The sequence below is a fragment of the Octodon degus genome, unplaced genomic scaffold (genome assembly GCF_000260255.1).
Source record: "Octodon degus isolate 3935 unplaced genomic scaffold, OctDeg1.0 scaffold00250, whole genome shotgun sequence".
Lineage (NCBI taxonomy): Eukaryota > Metazoa > Chordata > Mammalia > Rodentia > Octodontidae > Octodon > Octodon degus.
Window position 1 is genome coordinate 463268 of NW_004524826.1, and position 17833 is coordinate 481100.

Consider the following 17833-nt stretch of genomic DNA (forward strand, 5'->3'; position numbering starts at 1 on the left):
TGAGGTTTTTTTTTCCCTCTAGCTTTGAATCAGCCATTTCTCCAGTGGTCCCTGGTTCTTTTTAGTGGAGGAGAGGAGTGTTTAGAAGATAGGATCTGGTTGGCATGTGTGCGCAGGCACAGGTACCTGGGTTTGATCCCCGGCACCACACCACTCCCTCGAGGCTGGCCACTGAGACCAGGTGTGGTGGTGTGTACCTGTAATCTCAGCACTGAGGAGGCTGAAAACAGGAGGATCGCTATGAGTCTGAGCTGCGTACTGAGATCCTGTACCAAATACATAATTAAAACAAAAAAAAATTATTTAGGTTTCTTTCTTCCCTCAGTATAGTTAAATTACTTTTTGAAATATACTTAAGTTCATTTGCTGACTATATTCTGTGCTTTCCCCCAGTTTGTTGATATAACTATCTTTTGAATGTTTGAAGTATTATTGCTGTTCAGACAAAAAATATTTTCAAAAGTGTCACTTCATTCTAGCACCATAAAAATTTATTTGTGAATATATTAGATTTATAAATCAACTCTTAGGTACTACTGAAATCTTTACACTGATGAATTTTATCCAAGGACAAGGGATGTCTTTCTATTGTTTGTATCTACTTTTGTGTCTTTTGTATGTATTTAAAACATTTTTTTGAGGTGAGGTCTTGCTGTGTTGCCCAGCTGCTATCAAACTCACAGGCTTAAGCAGTCCTGCTGCTGAGGCCTCCTATAACAGGACAACAGCCTGTACCACCATGACTGACTTTATTTTTAACAAGTCTTTTTCTTTTTCATTCTTGACCAAATGTTGAACACAAGACTTTTAAATGTACAGAAAGGCCTTTCTGGTTTGTTTCTGTTTGTAAATTTATTTTTCGTTTGCTTTGTAACCAAAGGATGTTGTTTATAATAGCAACATATGGAAGTTACTAGTGATTAGGGATTTTTTTGTTTAGTACAGTATGTAATCAATTTTTGTGACTTCTGTGGGCACATGAGAATACGTATTTATTTTTGGAATATATATCCCCATATGTGAGTTTGCTTAGGGAAGGCAAAAGGTTTATTTTGGCTCATGATTTTGGAGAACTCAGTTCATGGTTGTCGTGTTGCTTACAGGCCGCAGAAGGCAGCAAATCGTGGCAGGAGTATGTAGTGAAACAAAACTGCTCACTTCATCTCTGAGAAGCTAAAGAGAAAAAGGAAAGTTTCATCTCTTCCCAATAAGCATTACATGGGGACCGAGCCGTTAGCGTATAGGCCTTTGGGGTACAGACGTTTCAGGTCCACACTACAGCAGCCGTGCTGCATGAATTTTCTTACCTCTCTGCTTCACTTCGCCCTATTGATCTACATGGTGTTGAGAATGAAGTTTTAAAATCTTGTTACTACTGTTTCTGTGTCTCCTTATACCTCTGGTAGCTATAAGATGATTACTGTGTTATTTGGTTCCTGTACATAAAAACACAGAAACATATTCTTAATAAGAAACTTCAAAATTAAAACAAGGAAACTCTGAAAAATCATACAAGAACAATTACTGTCATAAATTCCTCAAGAAATAGATTCATTTGAAACGTTCATTAGAAAAACTTAAGAAATCACAAATCATGAAAACCAATGATTAAAGAGTACCAAGTATGACAGAAAGTAGCCATGTTTACTTAACCATCACTTAATGGTAAGTTGGTGAGAGACTTGTAGGAGTAGTATTTTCTATTTTCTTGAATGATTAAGGCTTTTCAGTGATTACACTTTACTTCCTTGAATTTTTCAAAAATACAAGCTTATATTATTTGTGTCTTCTGTGAAATTTGTTCAGCTGGTTTCTCAGCCTCTATTTTTACCTGTATTTATTTGGTCTTTTTGCCTAGAGATCTTAATTTTTTCATCGTTAAAGTCTAAGGGGCAGGCCAAATAGCTCAGCAGATTACAGTGCCTGCAAGCAGGTACAGGGGCCGGGGGCTCAATCCCTAGGCCTGCCGTGCCGGCTCCACTCCTGGGGTGTGCTGAGATGACATTTGAGACTGGGCATGGTGGCGTGCACCTGTAATTCCAGCTCTTGGGAGGCTGTAAATAGGTAGATCACTACAAGTCCAATCTAGTGGTGAGACCCTGAACACCCTGTAGGCCCTTCCTTAAAAAAAAAGGATAAAGTCTAAAGATTTTGCTAGAAAATGTGTCCTAGTTTATTTCAGGTCCACTCTGAGATGTTTGGAATACATCTCATAGAATCGGGCTTTATTTTTGAAGATTTTTATTATAGCCTAATGTTAGGTCTGTTTCACAATTTAATTTTGTTTGTAAAGTTGAGGTGTGTCCAAAATATTTATGCTTGATGATCATTTTTATTGTGGCTACTTTCTGTCACACTTGGTACTCTTTAATCATTGGTTTTCATGATTTTTGATTTCTTAAGGTTTTTTTTTATGAACATTTCAAATGAATATTTCTTGAGGAATTTATGACAGTAATTGTTCTTGTATGATTTTTCAGAGTTTCCTTGTTTTAATTTTGAAGTTTCTCATTAAGAATATGTTTCTGTGTCCTCTTTAAGTCAGTGTGGAATGTTAGGTTAGAATTCTGTTCCCTGTCACATTTGGGAGCGATTGTGGTGGGAAATTACCGTCTGAAGCACTTTATTCCCATCTTCTGTTTATGTTATACAGACGCCTTTTTTTTTTTTTTTTTTGGTGGAACCAGGGGGTTGAACTCAGGCCCTTGGACTTGCCAGGCAAGCACTTATTCTACTGAGCTATCTCCCCAGCCCCCAGACACTTTCTTTAAGCGCTGTTACTTTGCATTTTGTGGATAGAGTGGGGATGTGAAGAGGTTTGAGTCTTTGTTCAAGAGCTCCCTCTCCTGTTGTAGCCAGGAGCAGGTTCCTTAGGGTGTGATTTCAGGTTGTGGGGTTGGAGGGTCTCCCATTGTTTTCTTTTGTCTAGGAGGACCCTTATGCCACCTTCTTGCTTTTTTCCCCTCACACAGTTTCTTCGCGCTCCTCCTCCCCTCAGCATAGGCATTTTCCTGTGGTCACTGCTCAGATCTACCAGGATTCTGTTTCAGTCTCTATGTAGACCAGACTTTTGTCTTTGTGGTGATTATATTAATTTAGTCTTTGGCTCTCTGTTACCTTTCTCTTCTCCACAGGTTTGTTGTTGTTTTTGTTTTTTTTTTTTTTTTTTTTTTTTCCTGTGGTCACTGCTCAGATCTACCAGGATTCTGTTTCAGTCTCTATGTAGACCAGACTTTTGTCTTTGTGGTGATTATATTAATTTAGTCTTTGGCTCTCTGTTACCTTTCTCTTCTCCACAGGTTTTTTTTTTTTTTTTTTTTTTTTTTTGTAGATTCTACAATCCTCATAAAGGCAGAGAATAAAAGATTGAGAATTTGTTCCGTTGGAGTTAAAAATTCTTTTTTGTTGTTGTTGTAAGCAGTTAAGTTTTATAGTGTTCAATCTTTATGTTGCAAGTGTGGATTTTTTTCTACTTTCTTTTTTATTTTTTTTTTGTTGTTGTTCTTGTTAATATAGACATTTTATGGTAAGATCTTAGGATATTTGGAATTATATAATCAATCACCTGAACTGCTACCTAAACATATGCTAAAATTTCACATTTAGAATCACTTGACATCAATGTTTTTATGCATTATTATCCTCTGTCCCATGAAGAGAGCTATATAGGCTATTTCTTATGGAGAATTCCACTATTATCTCTGGGGTTTTCTTTGTAACTACCGACATCCTTTCTTCAAGATTTGATGCTGGGATTTTCTTAATCTTATCAGGAGAAACCAACACAGAATCTTCAGAAACAAACTTATGTGTCCTCAAATAATCTTTTCTTAAAGATTGATTGATTGATGGTACAGGATCTCCCTACACAGCTTGGACTTGTAGTGATCCTCCTGTCTCAGCCTTCCCAGCACTGGGATTACAGGCATGCAGCACTGCACCTGGTTTCAGTTGCCAGAATAGCATGAGGCTGGCGCAGCATATGGTAACTAGGATTAAACCCTGATCCTCGGGCTTGCCAGGCAGGCATTTAGGCTGCTGACCTATCTTCCCCAGCCTCAAATACTCTTTAAATGGGTTCGTTAATTAAAACGTTAGAGGACTGCAGTTGTATGAATACACAGAATAGTAATCAAATTTGTTTAGGCCCTGTCAACTATTTCCAGACTTTCCAATAGAATATTTTTTTTCAGTAGAATATTTTTGACTGTAAAATGAATTCTAGTTCCAGTAAGATTTGAAAAATGTGCTTTGCCATTGAAGATATACACTGTTAAGTTCAGTAGAATAAGTATATCCTGCAACAAGACTAGAGTAACCTTGCTGTAAGACTTTTTGTTTTTTAAATCTTTATTTATTTGGTATAAGGTCTCAGTGTGCAGCTCAGACTCATAGTGCTCCTCCTGTCTCAGCCTCCCCAGCACTGGACTACAGATGTGTGCCACCATGCCCAGTTTCAGTGGCCAGTACAGTGTGCCCAGGAGCTGGGATCAGCACAGCATGTGGTACCAGGGATCGAACCCAGGTCCTTGCACTTGCCAGGCAGGCTCTCAGAACACTGAGCTATCGCCCAGCCCTTTAAGATAGGTTTTGAGTCAAACATGGTGCCCCAAATCTACTAGTTGTGTAGGAGGCTGATTTACATGGATCAGGACTTGAGCCCAGCTCTAGCAACCTAATTTAGGGAGCTTCTGCCTCAAAACAAAGTTTTTAGAAAAAGTGGAATGTAACTCAGGGCAAAGGCCATGGGTTCAATCCCAATACTATATAAACATTCTTTGAAGCCTGTGACATGGTGTATTGTTAAGAAGAGTCTGTTAATCCATATTTAGGCACTTTAATAAGGAAATTATTTGGATAGGATAGATGTAACTCATACTGTAGTGAGATTCCAATGCATAATACCTTACAAAGGAGTTTTAAAAATTATAATGAACTATAGAAACTGGTTGGAATCTGTTAATTAAGCCACTAAGACTCATCTCAAACACTGCTCTTAAATATCTTCCAAAAGATTTAATTTATAACGTGGTACCTTCAGCTGTAAAAGAAATAGGTAGATAAATATAGTTTGACTCTTAATTAAGAGGCCAACTCTTAGTAACTGTCATGTGATTTTGGAGGCTAGGATATTTAAAACTTAGTAAATCTCCCATTTTTCCTATGCTTCTTGGCATTGTCACTGGATTCACTGCATCTTCCTAATAAGTGAAACAATGCAGTCTTTATTTAATCAACAAATATTTACTGAGCATCTCCTTTGTGCCAGGCATTTTTGCTAATGCACAGTGTGTCCCTGCCTTCCTGAAGCTGTCAGTTCAGGAACGAGAAATATAGTAAATAACTTAAAATGCTAATTTTAGCTTGTGATGAATACTATGAAGGAAATCAACAGGCTACTCTAACAGAGAAATGTGTAGAAAGGTAGACTCCAAAATTATGAAAGAGACTTTTTAAAGGATAGAACCTTAAAGCTGAGGACTGAAGCAGAAGACACATTATGTTAGGAAGGCCAGAAGCATCAGGCATTGTTAGCCTTAGGAAGAAATTTTATCAAGTAGGGAAGTATGGTAAGATTAGGTTTCTCAAAGTTCTGGGCTTTTAATGAATGTTTTGGTAGGTGGTAAGGAATGAAGTATGGAGCCTAAGATTGTTAGCTAGCTAGTCAGGAAATGACTTAGACTACTGTGGGGTGCAAGGTGGAGCGAAACTGGTAGATTTCAGATGAATAAAAATCATTAGACCCAGCAACTGGACCTACAGGGAATGGGAAAAAATGGCAAAAGATAACTGGGTAGCTGGAGAGAGGAACAAATGTAGAATATTCCAAGGTGCCAGTGAGTTTTATAGTGTATAGATGAAGTTTCCTAGGCCAAGGGCAGGAAGGGAAGAGAAATCAGCACAAAACCCTTACAGATTTTGACATAAAGTGGTCAGAGGCTCACTCTTTGAGGTTTTAGTAGCTCTCACTTACAACTGTTACAGTGTTATGCAAATTATTATGGCTGTCATTATGAGAGTTGATATGAATAGGAAAAAACTGAGATCCTGGATGCAGTAGCCATGAATCTGCTGAGATATTTGACATGTCAGAGCTGTTAATATGCTTTTGTTCCATGGACTGTCTGTTCTTTGATGTTGTGAAAGGTGGTCTTTCTTCAGTTTTCAGATTTCCTTGAATGTCTGTACTTGGCTATGTTCATATTTAGAAATTGAGGCATTAAAGCCAAGTAAGTACTCTGTCCTTTTTTTCAGTGGGGATTACAGCTGATCAGGCTTTGCTGATGGGAAAGTAGGTAACAAAGCTTGATGATAAATTCGTTGGAGGCAGAATTCTCAGTACCACAATGAGGGCTTTGCTTAGAGCACCAGAAACCATCCTCCTGCTCGATCCAAAAAGTCAGTTGATGCCTTTGCTTGGGGTTGGAGAAGTCACCTGTTCTTTATACAGAAATTCTGTCTCACATCCTTCCTGTGCTCTGAAGGTAGGGATGTGTCCTCAAGTTCAGTTCCTTTCTAAGAGAGTTCTCATAGGCAGACCTCCTTTTCTCTCATCTTTGAGCAACAAAAGTTGTGACTTCATCAATCCAGTTTTGTCAATTACCACTTTATCATATTTATGTTCTACCAATTTTTATTAAATTTATTTTTTATTAGTACATGTTTGCAGTACATAATGTTTACATTCCTCGTGTGGATTTGGCATATAAACATAATACATCTCAGTTCCTTTTCTCATTCCCTTTCCCTCTCCCTCCTCCCTTCCTTCTTTGCTTGATCCCTTTCCCATTTGAGAACTGTTTCCCTAATTCCATTTTTTTTTTTTAATTTGGTACCGAACTCAAGACCTTGCACTTGCCAGGCAGGTGCTTGTGTTGCTGACTATATCCCTTGTCCTGTATTATTTTGCTCGTTTGAATTTGGATGTCTTATATAAGAGAAACTGTGTGATGTTTAAGCTTCTGTGTCTGGTTCGTTTCACTTAACATTATGGTTTTAAGCTGCATCTATTTTCTTCCAAAGGAATGCTATCTTTCCTTTGGCAGAGTAGTATTCCATTGTGTGCAAATACATTTCTTTATCTGTGTATCTATTGAACATACAGATTGAGCTGTTATGAGTTATTCTGCTGTGCACACAAATATGCATGTATCACTTTAATATGTCTTTTGACTCTTTTGGTAAGATATGTAGAAGAGCTGAATCAAATGGGACTTTTAGGTTTCGAGGAATCTCCATACTGTAGCCATAGTGATTGTACTAATTAACATTCCCACCAACAATGTAGAAAGCTTCATTTTTCTCTGCAATATTTATTATTTAATTTCTTGATGGCCATTTTTTCTGGGATAAGATGGAATCTCAGCATTTTTAAATGTCGTTCCTTTAAAGACTGATGCTAAGCATTTTTCATGTATTTATTTGCCGTTTGTACTGCCCAATTTTGATTGGGTCTTCTTTTGGGGGAGTCTTTAACTTTTGGAGTTCTTTATATATTCTCAATGTTAATCCTCAGGAATAACTGTACATTTTTTTTCTCATTCAGTAGATTATTTTGACTGTCACTCTGTTGGGTGTTTCTTTTGGTGTGCAGAAGTTTTTAATTTGATATGATCCCATTTGTTGAGTCTCAGTACCACTTCCTGTGCAAACAGAGTTCCCTTCAGAAAGTCCCATCCTCCGCCTATGATTTCAAGATTTGTGCTATTTTATGTTCCAGCAAGTGTTTCTGTTTTTTTTTTCATTTTAACTTTCTTTATTGAAACACATTTTTACTGATATAAAACATAGATGATTAATTTAAGAGCTTGAAGATCACTTTTCAAAGTCTTCTAGCTATCAAAGTTACATGTGAAAATTCAGCTATAATACTAAGTACTAATGATTCACTTAAAGTAGATGGTCTTACTTCTCTGATTACTTTACAGTTTGTTCTCATGGCTTTTGTCTTTTTCAATTTTTCCTCTTATGTGTCTAGCATAGATTTCTTTTTATTCTTCTATTTGAGCCTTACAGGGTTACTTAAATTAGTAAATTGATTTCTCCCACAATTCTGAGAAATTTTCTTTTTTCAAAACAAATTGGTAGGACAGTTTCAATAATTAACACATTGCATACATTCTTCCTAGTGGTTAATTGCGGTACAAGATGCAGAAATGATATCCTGTTTACAAACTCTATTAGAACAAATCCCTCTGTTCATTAAGAGAATGTAACTAACTATATATCTATCCTAACCATTTTGGATACACAGATACAAAATGGACATTCATCTGTATCCCCTTTTTTTGTTTAGTTCTGTTATTTAAATATTATAGGTGTGTTAACTCAGCAAAACATTCTAAAACAGTTCAGTAGTCCATAATAGTAGTGGGTCTTCCCCTTGACTGGCAATGTCAGAAATTGTTGACCTGAGTCCCCTACAGCTCAACATAACACCATGACTTTACTTCTTATACTTCGTTTTTATACTTTTCTGCTGGATGGTTAAGACCAAGATAAAGCAAGACCTATGAACAAGAGTTGTAGCTTTTGGGTCTGATAAGGTCAGTGAAATCCCCTCAGAATATATCCTGAGATCCTGTACCTCAGATTGTAGATCCTTTGTCAGTGTCAGCCATGTGGATGAGTCACGGCCATTGCTTGGCCAATGTGCTCTCTGTGAAAGCCTGAGAGAATGTTTTCTCTCCATGTGACTCTCCTTAGGCACACTCTATGTCATCGATCACTTTCCTCTTTGGCCCCATAATCTCCTTGATCAGAAAATTTGGGACACTACTGAGTTATGTGATGTTACAGTACAAGTTCTCATATGTCCTGAGTCTTAATTGACCTTGGAAGGCCAGGGCCAAAATGTTGGCTTTCCTTGCGACCCTCTTTTTTCTATAATTTTGGTCTGCAAACTTAGGTTGTTAACCCTCCAGAAGAAAAGTTTATTGTTATTACTATACAACCTAGGCTGTTAAGCTTAACCTCACTATCTATGTGAATATCAAACATCTTAGGCATAACATGGAACAGGTATTTTTCATCAAGTATTGATACGTTGAACTTTAAGTCCCTACAGAATATGATAAAAAACAAGTGTTTCTGTTTCAACATTTAATTCTGTGATCTCTTTTGTACGTAGAGAGATATATCAACATGGAATCTTCTGCATGTGGATTGCCAGTTTTTCCAAGAGCATTTATTAACGAGCCTACCTTTATTTAAATGTATGTTTTTGGCCCCATAGTTTGAATAGGATTGGGGTTGTTTCTGTGTTCTCTATTCTGTTCCATTGATCTTCATTTGTGCCAGTATCAAGTAGGAGTGTGTGTGTGTGCGTGCGCGTGCATGATGTGTGTATGTGTAATTACATTAACTTTGCAATATAAGTGTGGGATTATGATATTTTCCACTTTGCTCTTGTCACTCAGGATCATTTTGTGCTATTCTAGTCTTTTTCTGTTTCCATAGGAATTTTAGAATTGTTTTCTCTCCAGTTCAATGAAGAATAATGTTAATGTTTTTATTGAGATTGCATTAGACAGGTACATAGATTGGGGAAGTGTGGCCATTTTGAGTACCCTGGTTCTTCCTATGGATGAACAGAGGATCTCTTTCCCTTTATGATGGCCACTTTGATTTTCTTTTTCAGAGTTCTGTGGTTTTCACTGTAGAGGTCTTTCACTTCCTTGGATTAATTCCTAAGTAGATACTTAGGTGCTATTGTGAGTGGTATTTTTTCTCTAATTACTTTTTCAGTGGGTGCATTATTTGCATACAAAGATGGTAATAATTTTCGTTGATTTTATGTTCTATATTGCTGAATTTGGTGACTAATTTTAAGACCCTTGGATTTTTTGGGGTCTTCTATGTGGATTATCATATCATTTGAAAATGATGATTTTATTTTCAAATATATTATAACTTTTAAATTTTTTTCTTGTCTACTTGCTAATGTTTCAAGTAGTATGTTGAACAGAAGTGATAATAATAGGCTTCTGTGTCTTGTCTTGTTCCTAATTTTAGAGGGAAAGCTTTCAGTTTCTCCCCATTTAATATGATGTCCAGTACATTTGTCATAAATGAATTTTATCAGATTGAGATAAGATCCTTCTATACTTACTCAGTATGAATATTGTTAAGTATTTTCAAGGGGTTTTTTTCTGCATTTTTTGAGATGGTCATGTGATTTTGGTCCAGCTTCTGTTTTATGTAACATATTATACATTCTGATTTGCATATGTTTAAGTATTCTTTCATCCCTCGGATGAGGCCTTTTTGTCATGACATATGACCTTTTTAATGAATCATTCCATTCTGTTTGCTAGTATCTTACTGAAGGTTTTTGCATCTATATTTATTAATGAGATTGATTGATTGGTTTCTTTCTAGGACATCCTTGAGAAATTTTAGGGTGCTGGTTTGGTGGTCATGAATTTCTTTGAATACTCTTTTTATGAAAATACTTCTGTATCATTTTTGAAAGATAGTATTCCAGGATATATCAATGTGTGTTGGAAATTATTTCATTTAGGGCTTGAACACTTCATTCCAAGCTCTCTTGGCCTTTCAGTGTTGTACTGAGAAGTCTGCTGTAATATGAAAGCTTGCTTTCTCTTTATAAATAACTCATTGCTCTTCTATAAGCAATTTTGATATTTTTTTTCTTGTATCGGAGTTCCAGGATTGTTTTATTTTGTTTTGTTTTGCAGAGCCAGGGATTGAACTCAGGCCCTTTTGCTTGCCAGGCAAGCACTCATTCAACTGAACTATCTCCCCAGGCCCTGAGTTCCAGGATTTTGACTATAGTTTCTTGCTGTTCGTTTCTGATTGTGGCTGTTTGGGGTTCTATATGTCACTTACGTGTATGTTAAATATTTTTTCTTTATTTGAAAGCTTTCTGCTCTTATATCAGTAAACAGGTTTTTAAAGGCCTTTTGTGCTGTCTTCTGATTCTTCACAAATTCATTTAAGCTTACTCTTTTCTTGCCTCATCTAATAGCTGTTAGATCTGTTTTCATATTCTTATTATTTTTAAGGTGTTTCTAATTAATTACTCACTGAAAGCTGACATTTGCTAGTTCTGACATACTGTTCTCACATTGTTGCCCACATGTGCATTAGAATTTTTAAACTCCTAAATTTATATTTAGAGTCTTTTTGTAGACTCCTAATTCTTTTTTTGGTGGCCAGCTCAGTGCACCTGGGGGGAGGGCCAGTGGGGCAGATGGTGCCAGAGATCAAACTCCAGTCCCTACACTTGCTTAAGGAGGAGCTTAGTCTGCTGAGCTATCTCACCAGCCCCCCTAATTCTTTTCTACTAATATTTTGCATCATTTCATTTATTAGCTCAGCTAGTAGCTTCAGTAGATTGGCTGATTATTTCATTTATGTGGCCCAGTATCTTACTACTTAATATCTTCTGTTAACTTATGAAGTGCCATATCAATCTGTTTTTGTTTTTCCAATGATAATCTCACATAACTCAAGTGTGTATTTCTTTGTTTCCTCTCCTTCGATGCTTCATGGATCAGCTCTAGGAGATGTTCCATAATTTAAAATATTTCTTCCATGGAAGCATATTTCTGTTTCTCCTTTATTGTATGTCCACCATTTTTATTGTCTGTTATTTTCATTGGGTCTCAGAAATGAGAGGAAAGAAATTTGTGCATGAATTTATTTCACCATTTTGAATCAGATGTTCAGTAATACTATTATTAAGAGATGCAGTTTTTAAAATATACTTCATATAGATATTAGTAATATAAAAAGTACTCTTTTATGTAAACACAAAATTTCATAACAAAATAGTAGAATAACAGTAGCTAACATACTGTGTATCATGCTCCATTTTTTAAATTTTATTGAGAAACATAGCAGTGAGACAGTTTCAAAGCAGGTTAGTAGGACAGTTACAATAATTAATACATTGTGTATTGTTGTCTTTGTAGTGATTATTTATAGGACAAGATGCAGAAGTGATATCCTGTCCAAACACTATCAGTACAAATCTTCTCATTGAATTAAGAGAAAGTAGCTGTATATCTATCCTAATATACAGATACAAAATGGTCCTTCATTTTTATCCCCTTTTTTGTTTAGTTTTGTCAGAGGTGGGTATTCCATTGCCATTTAAATATTGTAGGTGCGTCAATTCAGCAAAATAATCCAATATAGTCCAGTAGCCCATAATAGTAGTGGGTTATCCGTAGGACTGGCAATGTCAGAAGTTGTTGACTTGAGCCTTTTACAGCTCAGCATATTACTTTACTTTTTCTACCTCGTTTTTATACTTTTCTGCTGGATGGTGAAGACCAAGATAAAGCAAGACTTACATAATAACAAATACAACTTTTGTATCTGACAAGGTCAGTCAAATCCCCTCAGGATTTACCCTGAAACCCTGTACCACAGTTTGCAGATCCTACCCAAGAGAATGTTTTCTCTCCATGTAACTCTCCTTAGGTACACACTATATTTTTGATCACTTTCCTCTGTGGCCCCGTAATCTCCTTGATCAGAAAATTTGGTATATCACTGAGTTACTATCATGCTCTTAAAACAAAGGCTGATATGTTACTCAGAGAGGAGATTAAAGATTTGGGTTTTTGTTTGTTTTTTTGTATTTTAGGGAAGGGTCTACAAGGTGTTCAGGGTCTCACTGCTAGATTGGACTCATAGTGATCCTCCTGTTTACAGCCTCCCAAGAGCTGGGATTACAGGCACATGCCACCACACCCAGTCTCAGTTGCTGTCTCAGCATATCCCAGGGGCAGGGCACGGCAGGCCCAGGGATCAGACTCTGGCCCCTGCGCCTGCTTGTAGGCACTTTAATCCACTGAGCTATTTAACCAGCCCTGAGTTTTCTATTTTTATTTTACTTTACAATATTTCTAGTGTTCATAGTTCAGTTTAATGAGATTTTCATATTTTACAAAAATTTGAGCAGTTCTTCTACATAAAGCCTAGGTCTGGTGGGAAGAGGTGATAGGATCATCTTGCCTTTAGTCTCTTGTCTGGCATGAGCAGGAATACATGTGAAGACACTAGAATAATGTGCAGATGCTTTGTGACTCCCACCAGACTCTCATGAGATGATAAATGAAATGAAAGAGAAACCACTTTGGTGTAAAGGTTTAAAAACTATGGAATATTTTATAATACATGGATAAAATTTGTATAAGCAAAGGTTGGAATTGAGAGGAAGACTCTTTCCCTTAAAAATGTTTGAACAGTAACTCCAGAATAAAAGCCCAAACTTGTTTAAAAAAAAAAAAGTGACTTTGACTAGCGTGTGTGTGTGCACGCACGTGCATGTGTGCATGTTCCCCTTAGTCACTACTGTGCCTCTAGAATGCCCTTTTTTCAAAGTAGAATTTTATCATGGCTATGCGTAGTTTGTAAGCCATCGTGAATTCGTATGGAGAAAGTAACAATCTTTTTTTGTTGTTGTTAATCTTTGGGTGTTAAAATTAGAAACTTTGACTAATAGTGTCAGTTTTTAAATGATTTCAGCTGGATAAGTAAGAAATATCACATATAAAATCCCTTAAGCAATGTCACTTCAGTAAGGATAGTAAAGCCTATTTTTAAATGCAGGTGCAAGTGGCATGAAGAAAATGATATTCTCTTCTGTGCTTTAGCTGTTTGCAAGAAGATTGCGTAAGTTGGAACTGTTCTTTCCTATTGTTGTACTCTGTTAAATTCTTCTCTGCCTCTTTTGCTTGCTGTTGTTTCAGCAGCAGCAGTGACTGTTCGCCTTCTTTACTACACATTCTATTATAAAACACAGATGGTTTTAATTTCACGTTACTTTTGTTCTTCTCTTCTGTCACTATTTGTCTGAACAGTTGGGGGTGAGTCTTCAGAAGTACTTACTAAAATTTTTCCCTCTTGGACCCCTGTAGGGGAATGAAGTATCCTACTGTCACTGACATAGGAAATTACAGTGGAGCTGTAATGTGTGTCTCACTGCCAGGGGGCTCTGAGCCATGGGGCTGCAGAGGACAATCCCAAAGGTGATTGTAAGCTTGTAAGCTGCCTGATGGGCCAACTGTGCACACACCAAGCCAAAAGGACATATTACAGACAACTTTCTTTTGAAAATGACCCCAAACATACTTTTTTCTTCTCGTTTTTTAGTAACAAGTACTTGGAGTTCCAGATCTCTAGGTACTCTAGTGGCTCCTTTGCACAGCAGATAGTTCTTGGTTCTAAAGATTAACTGTTGGTAATTGTAGTTTTAGTTCTGCTTCTGCCCTCTGTCTACCTTGAACATGTGAAAATCATGGTCATCTTCACACTCATCCCTATTTCCTTTAACCCAGAGTTTTTATTCTTCTTACTGTTAATCAGAAGATTGCTTACCAGTAATAACTTGTCGTATGATGCAAATTGCTACCTGTTCCTGTCTCGTCTCTGAATTTCTGTATTTCTTTTCTTCTCAATATAGAAAAGTATCTCTCAGATGCTTTGTTAGAAATATAAAAGTATGAATGCTTTTGGAGTGAACTGATGAGGTATTTAGAGTGAACTTTCTCATTTCCTTTGAAAGGTACTGCATCAGCAATTCTCTGGCTACTCTCTTTGGAATCCAGCTTACGGGAGCTCACATACCACTTCAGGATTATGAGCCCAGCAATCGTGTGACACCCAAAATGGTTGTATTGGATGCAGGGCGTTACCAGGTAAGAGACCACGTTTATCAACAAAATAAGAGTTATCTTCAACTTCTTTGAAAAGTCTTTTCATCTTCTTGTTTCTAACTAAACCTTAGCTGTTTTTTTTCAAAACACTGCTTCTCTGTTTCCCCTTTCAAATGATGACATCTTATTCTTCCTTATTTGCCATAGACCTATATTTGAAATAGTTTTCCTTGATTGTGGCTTCCAAACTTTTTTATACCTTCTCCCTAAAATTTTCAGGCTTTGAATCTCATGCCATCCCGGTTGCTAAAGGTTGTGTTTTTTGGAGTCAGTGGACACACAGATTTATCCTCCTCATGAACTTCACTGACCAAGAAGAGCAGTTTTCCCCTCAAAATTTGTTAATTTTCCTCATAGAAAGTTCTTTCAGTTCCTTGACTTCCCTCTCCAAGTGTCTTCTGCCATAGAAAAGCTCCCAGTACCATGATTATGTCCTAGACCCAGTACTCCATTGCCAACACTTTTTCTTTCTTTACCTCTTCAGAAGCCCACACTCTCTCACTGTTTTACCCCCTTGATAGGGTCCAAAGGTGCAGCAGTGTGACCCATTTCACCACCTCTGTCCCATCCACTGCCTCACCTCTTTCCTTCCCAGCTTAGGTGGTGGCCTAGTCTGTCATGCCTGCTGTGCCGCATTCACTGCCAACTCCATTGGCCCTTTTTTCCTTCTCACACTTGGTGGGACAGACTAGTTCTGATTAAATCTTACTCTTCACTGGTTCAGCCTCTTCACCTGTGAAGCTAAGTGAGCCTGGAAAGCTTCCACCATGCTGACAGGTCTTCCTGAATTTTCATCACCACCAGCTTAAGTGGACCATTGATGTTGCCCATGTTTCTAGTCTGATTAACGCATTCCCACTAGCTTGAACCACCAAGGAATCAAGCTGCCTGGCAGCATGATATACAAATTAGGCCCCGTCATGAACATCTTAATCTTTCATTCTGACACAGTTATTTCTCCCATTTTTCCCTTTACTTTTAGTCATCTTTTCTCTTACTCGCTTCTGCTAATATTAATGCCTCCTACTTCTTTGAGAAAACAGAAGCAGGAAAGATTGTTCACATTGGGCTGGGGAGATAGCTCAGTGGTCTAAGCACCTGCCTGACAAGTGCAAAGACCCAAGTTTGATCCCCTAGACCCAGTACTCCAGACATGGGCTACATGCCATGTGGCCCAAGGTGAGACTCTGTGCCAAATAAATATTTTTTTTTTTTTTGTGGAACCAGGGATTGAACTCAGGCCCTCACACTTGCCAGAGAAGCGCTTACTCCACTGAGCCATCTCCCCAGCACCCAAATAAATAAAAAGATTTTTTTACAAAAAGATTGTTCACATAGTCCTGCCTTACTTAACCTGCATTTACTATATCTATCCTCTGACTTTACTCTTGTTTTACTAAATGAATTATCTGTATTCCTATTTAAAATCACTCTGTATATTAGATCTCATTATCTTACTAATTGAGGACTTGACTACAATAATTTTCCCTATTTTACATTTTTCAGTTTTAAAGTTTTTATTAGTATATGCTTGCAGTATGTAACAGTGGTACTCATGGGAGGTTGGCACAGATACTTAACACATCTTAATCCTTTTTGCTTCCTCTTCCTCTCCCCTCTCTCCATCTCTCCATCCCCTTCCCACCTACAATAGATACCTCTCCCAGTCTAATCTTTTCTTTGGTTCCTTTATTTATACTTTAGGTTTCACATATAATAAACTATGTAATGTTTAAACTACATGTCTGATTTCACTCAACACTGTGGTCTCAGGGTATATCCATTTTCCTACTTATGACTCAAGTTTGTTGAATCATTATGTTTTCCCCCTGTTCTGAATCATAGCAAACATGCTATAATCTCATTTTTTTAAAAAAATGTATGCCCTATCCTGATTCTCTAGAGTCTACACTATTACTCTCATCCCTTTTGCAGCACAAGAAGATCAGATACTTGAAAAGTGTTTGGCTGTGTGTTTGCATTTTGAAAAGAGGAAATTGAAGTTGATTTAGACCATTGATAGGAAATATTTCCCCCTGATATTTATCTTTTGCTTTACAGAATCAAAGAGTTGAGAGTCTAGGATTCCCTCATTTCAGCTATTCTAATCAGGAACAAAGATCAAACACATCCTCTGGTAAGCATCTTAAATTTTATAGATAGAATAGACTTTATAGATGTTAGGCCCTTAAAACTTACTGAAATCCCACAATGTGGTACTTAAACAGGTATTTCTTGATCATCTTGAGAAGCTTACTGAACTAAGCATTTTGTTTGGGTGCATGTGTTTTCATGAAAACAACTTACGCCTTAGATGTTCGTTGAGGATATTCAGAAGAAAAATCTTTTTCTTGTAACTATAGTTTTATAGCTTTGATGTGGTGATACCTTTTGGGAGGTGAGGAAAGCTCATGACATCCAAGTTCAAGTGGCATCTGAAGAACTTCAATTAGTATTTCCTACCCTAAACACAGAAAACGTTTTTGTTCAGCTTTTGCCTTTACTTAAGACTCTCTTTCCTGTTTATGATCCTTTAAATTATGCCTTAAAGACCTATGGTAGAACAAAAGTCAGTTAATTGAGGCATCTCTTTATGATAATGTTATAAAATTACATATTATTTTCATTATATTTTCAATATCCTAGGTGATTACCCATCTGGGGTGAAAATTCCAGGCCAAAACAGCCGTGTTCGAGGAAGAGGAATAACACGTTTACTAGAGAGTATCTCCAGTTCCTCCAGCAGTGTCCACAAATTCTCCAATAACTGATAATTCCTTACCCTACAATAAAGGTATTGAGCATCTGCTGTGAATGGTTCTAAAATAATATTAACCCATTCATTTCCATTATAAAACAGAAATGTTATACTAAAGACCTACAGGCTATGTCTATTGCATATAACTAAGAAAATTAGCCTTTAACTAAAATAAACTTTTCTGAAGAGATTTGAAATAAGCTTACTTGGGCAGAAGAAGTCATCTGATGGATGAGATACCAAAAGGAGAAAGATTATGCAATTTATCCCAAATAAGATAGCTGGTTAGGGATTAAATTTGGGTCCATGGGACCGCGAAACTCTTTACGTATACCAAGCACTTGTCAAACTGAATCAGGTAGCAACTTTGTGAATGACCTAA

General features: G+C 37.0%; 1 protein-coding gene across 1 annotated transcript in view; it reads left to right on the forward strand.

Annotated features, from left to right (window-relative positions):
* Mael (maelstrom spermatogenic transposon silencer) overlaps window positions 1-17481 on the forward strand; it is a 32785-nt gene extending 15304 nt beyond the window's left edge. Inside the window, exons 9-12 of the mRNA XM_004646030.2 lie at window positions 13588-13650; window positions 14543-14675; window positions 16755-16830; window positions 17340-17481. Coding sequence (XP_004646087.1) covers window positions 13588-13650; window positions 14543-14675; window positions 16755-16830; window positions 17340-17464 — 397 coding nt within the window. The 3' untranslated portion in view covers window positions 17465-17481. The remainder of the gene's footprint in view (window positions 1-13587; window positions 13651-14542; window positions 14676-16754; window positions 16831-17339) is intronic.
* The last annotated feature ends 352 nt before the right edge of the window (window positions 17482-17833 follow it).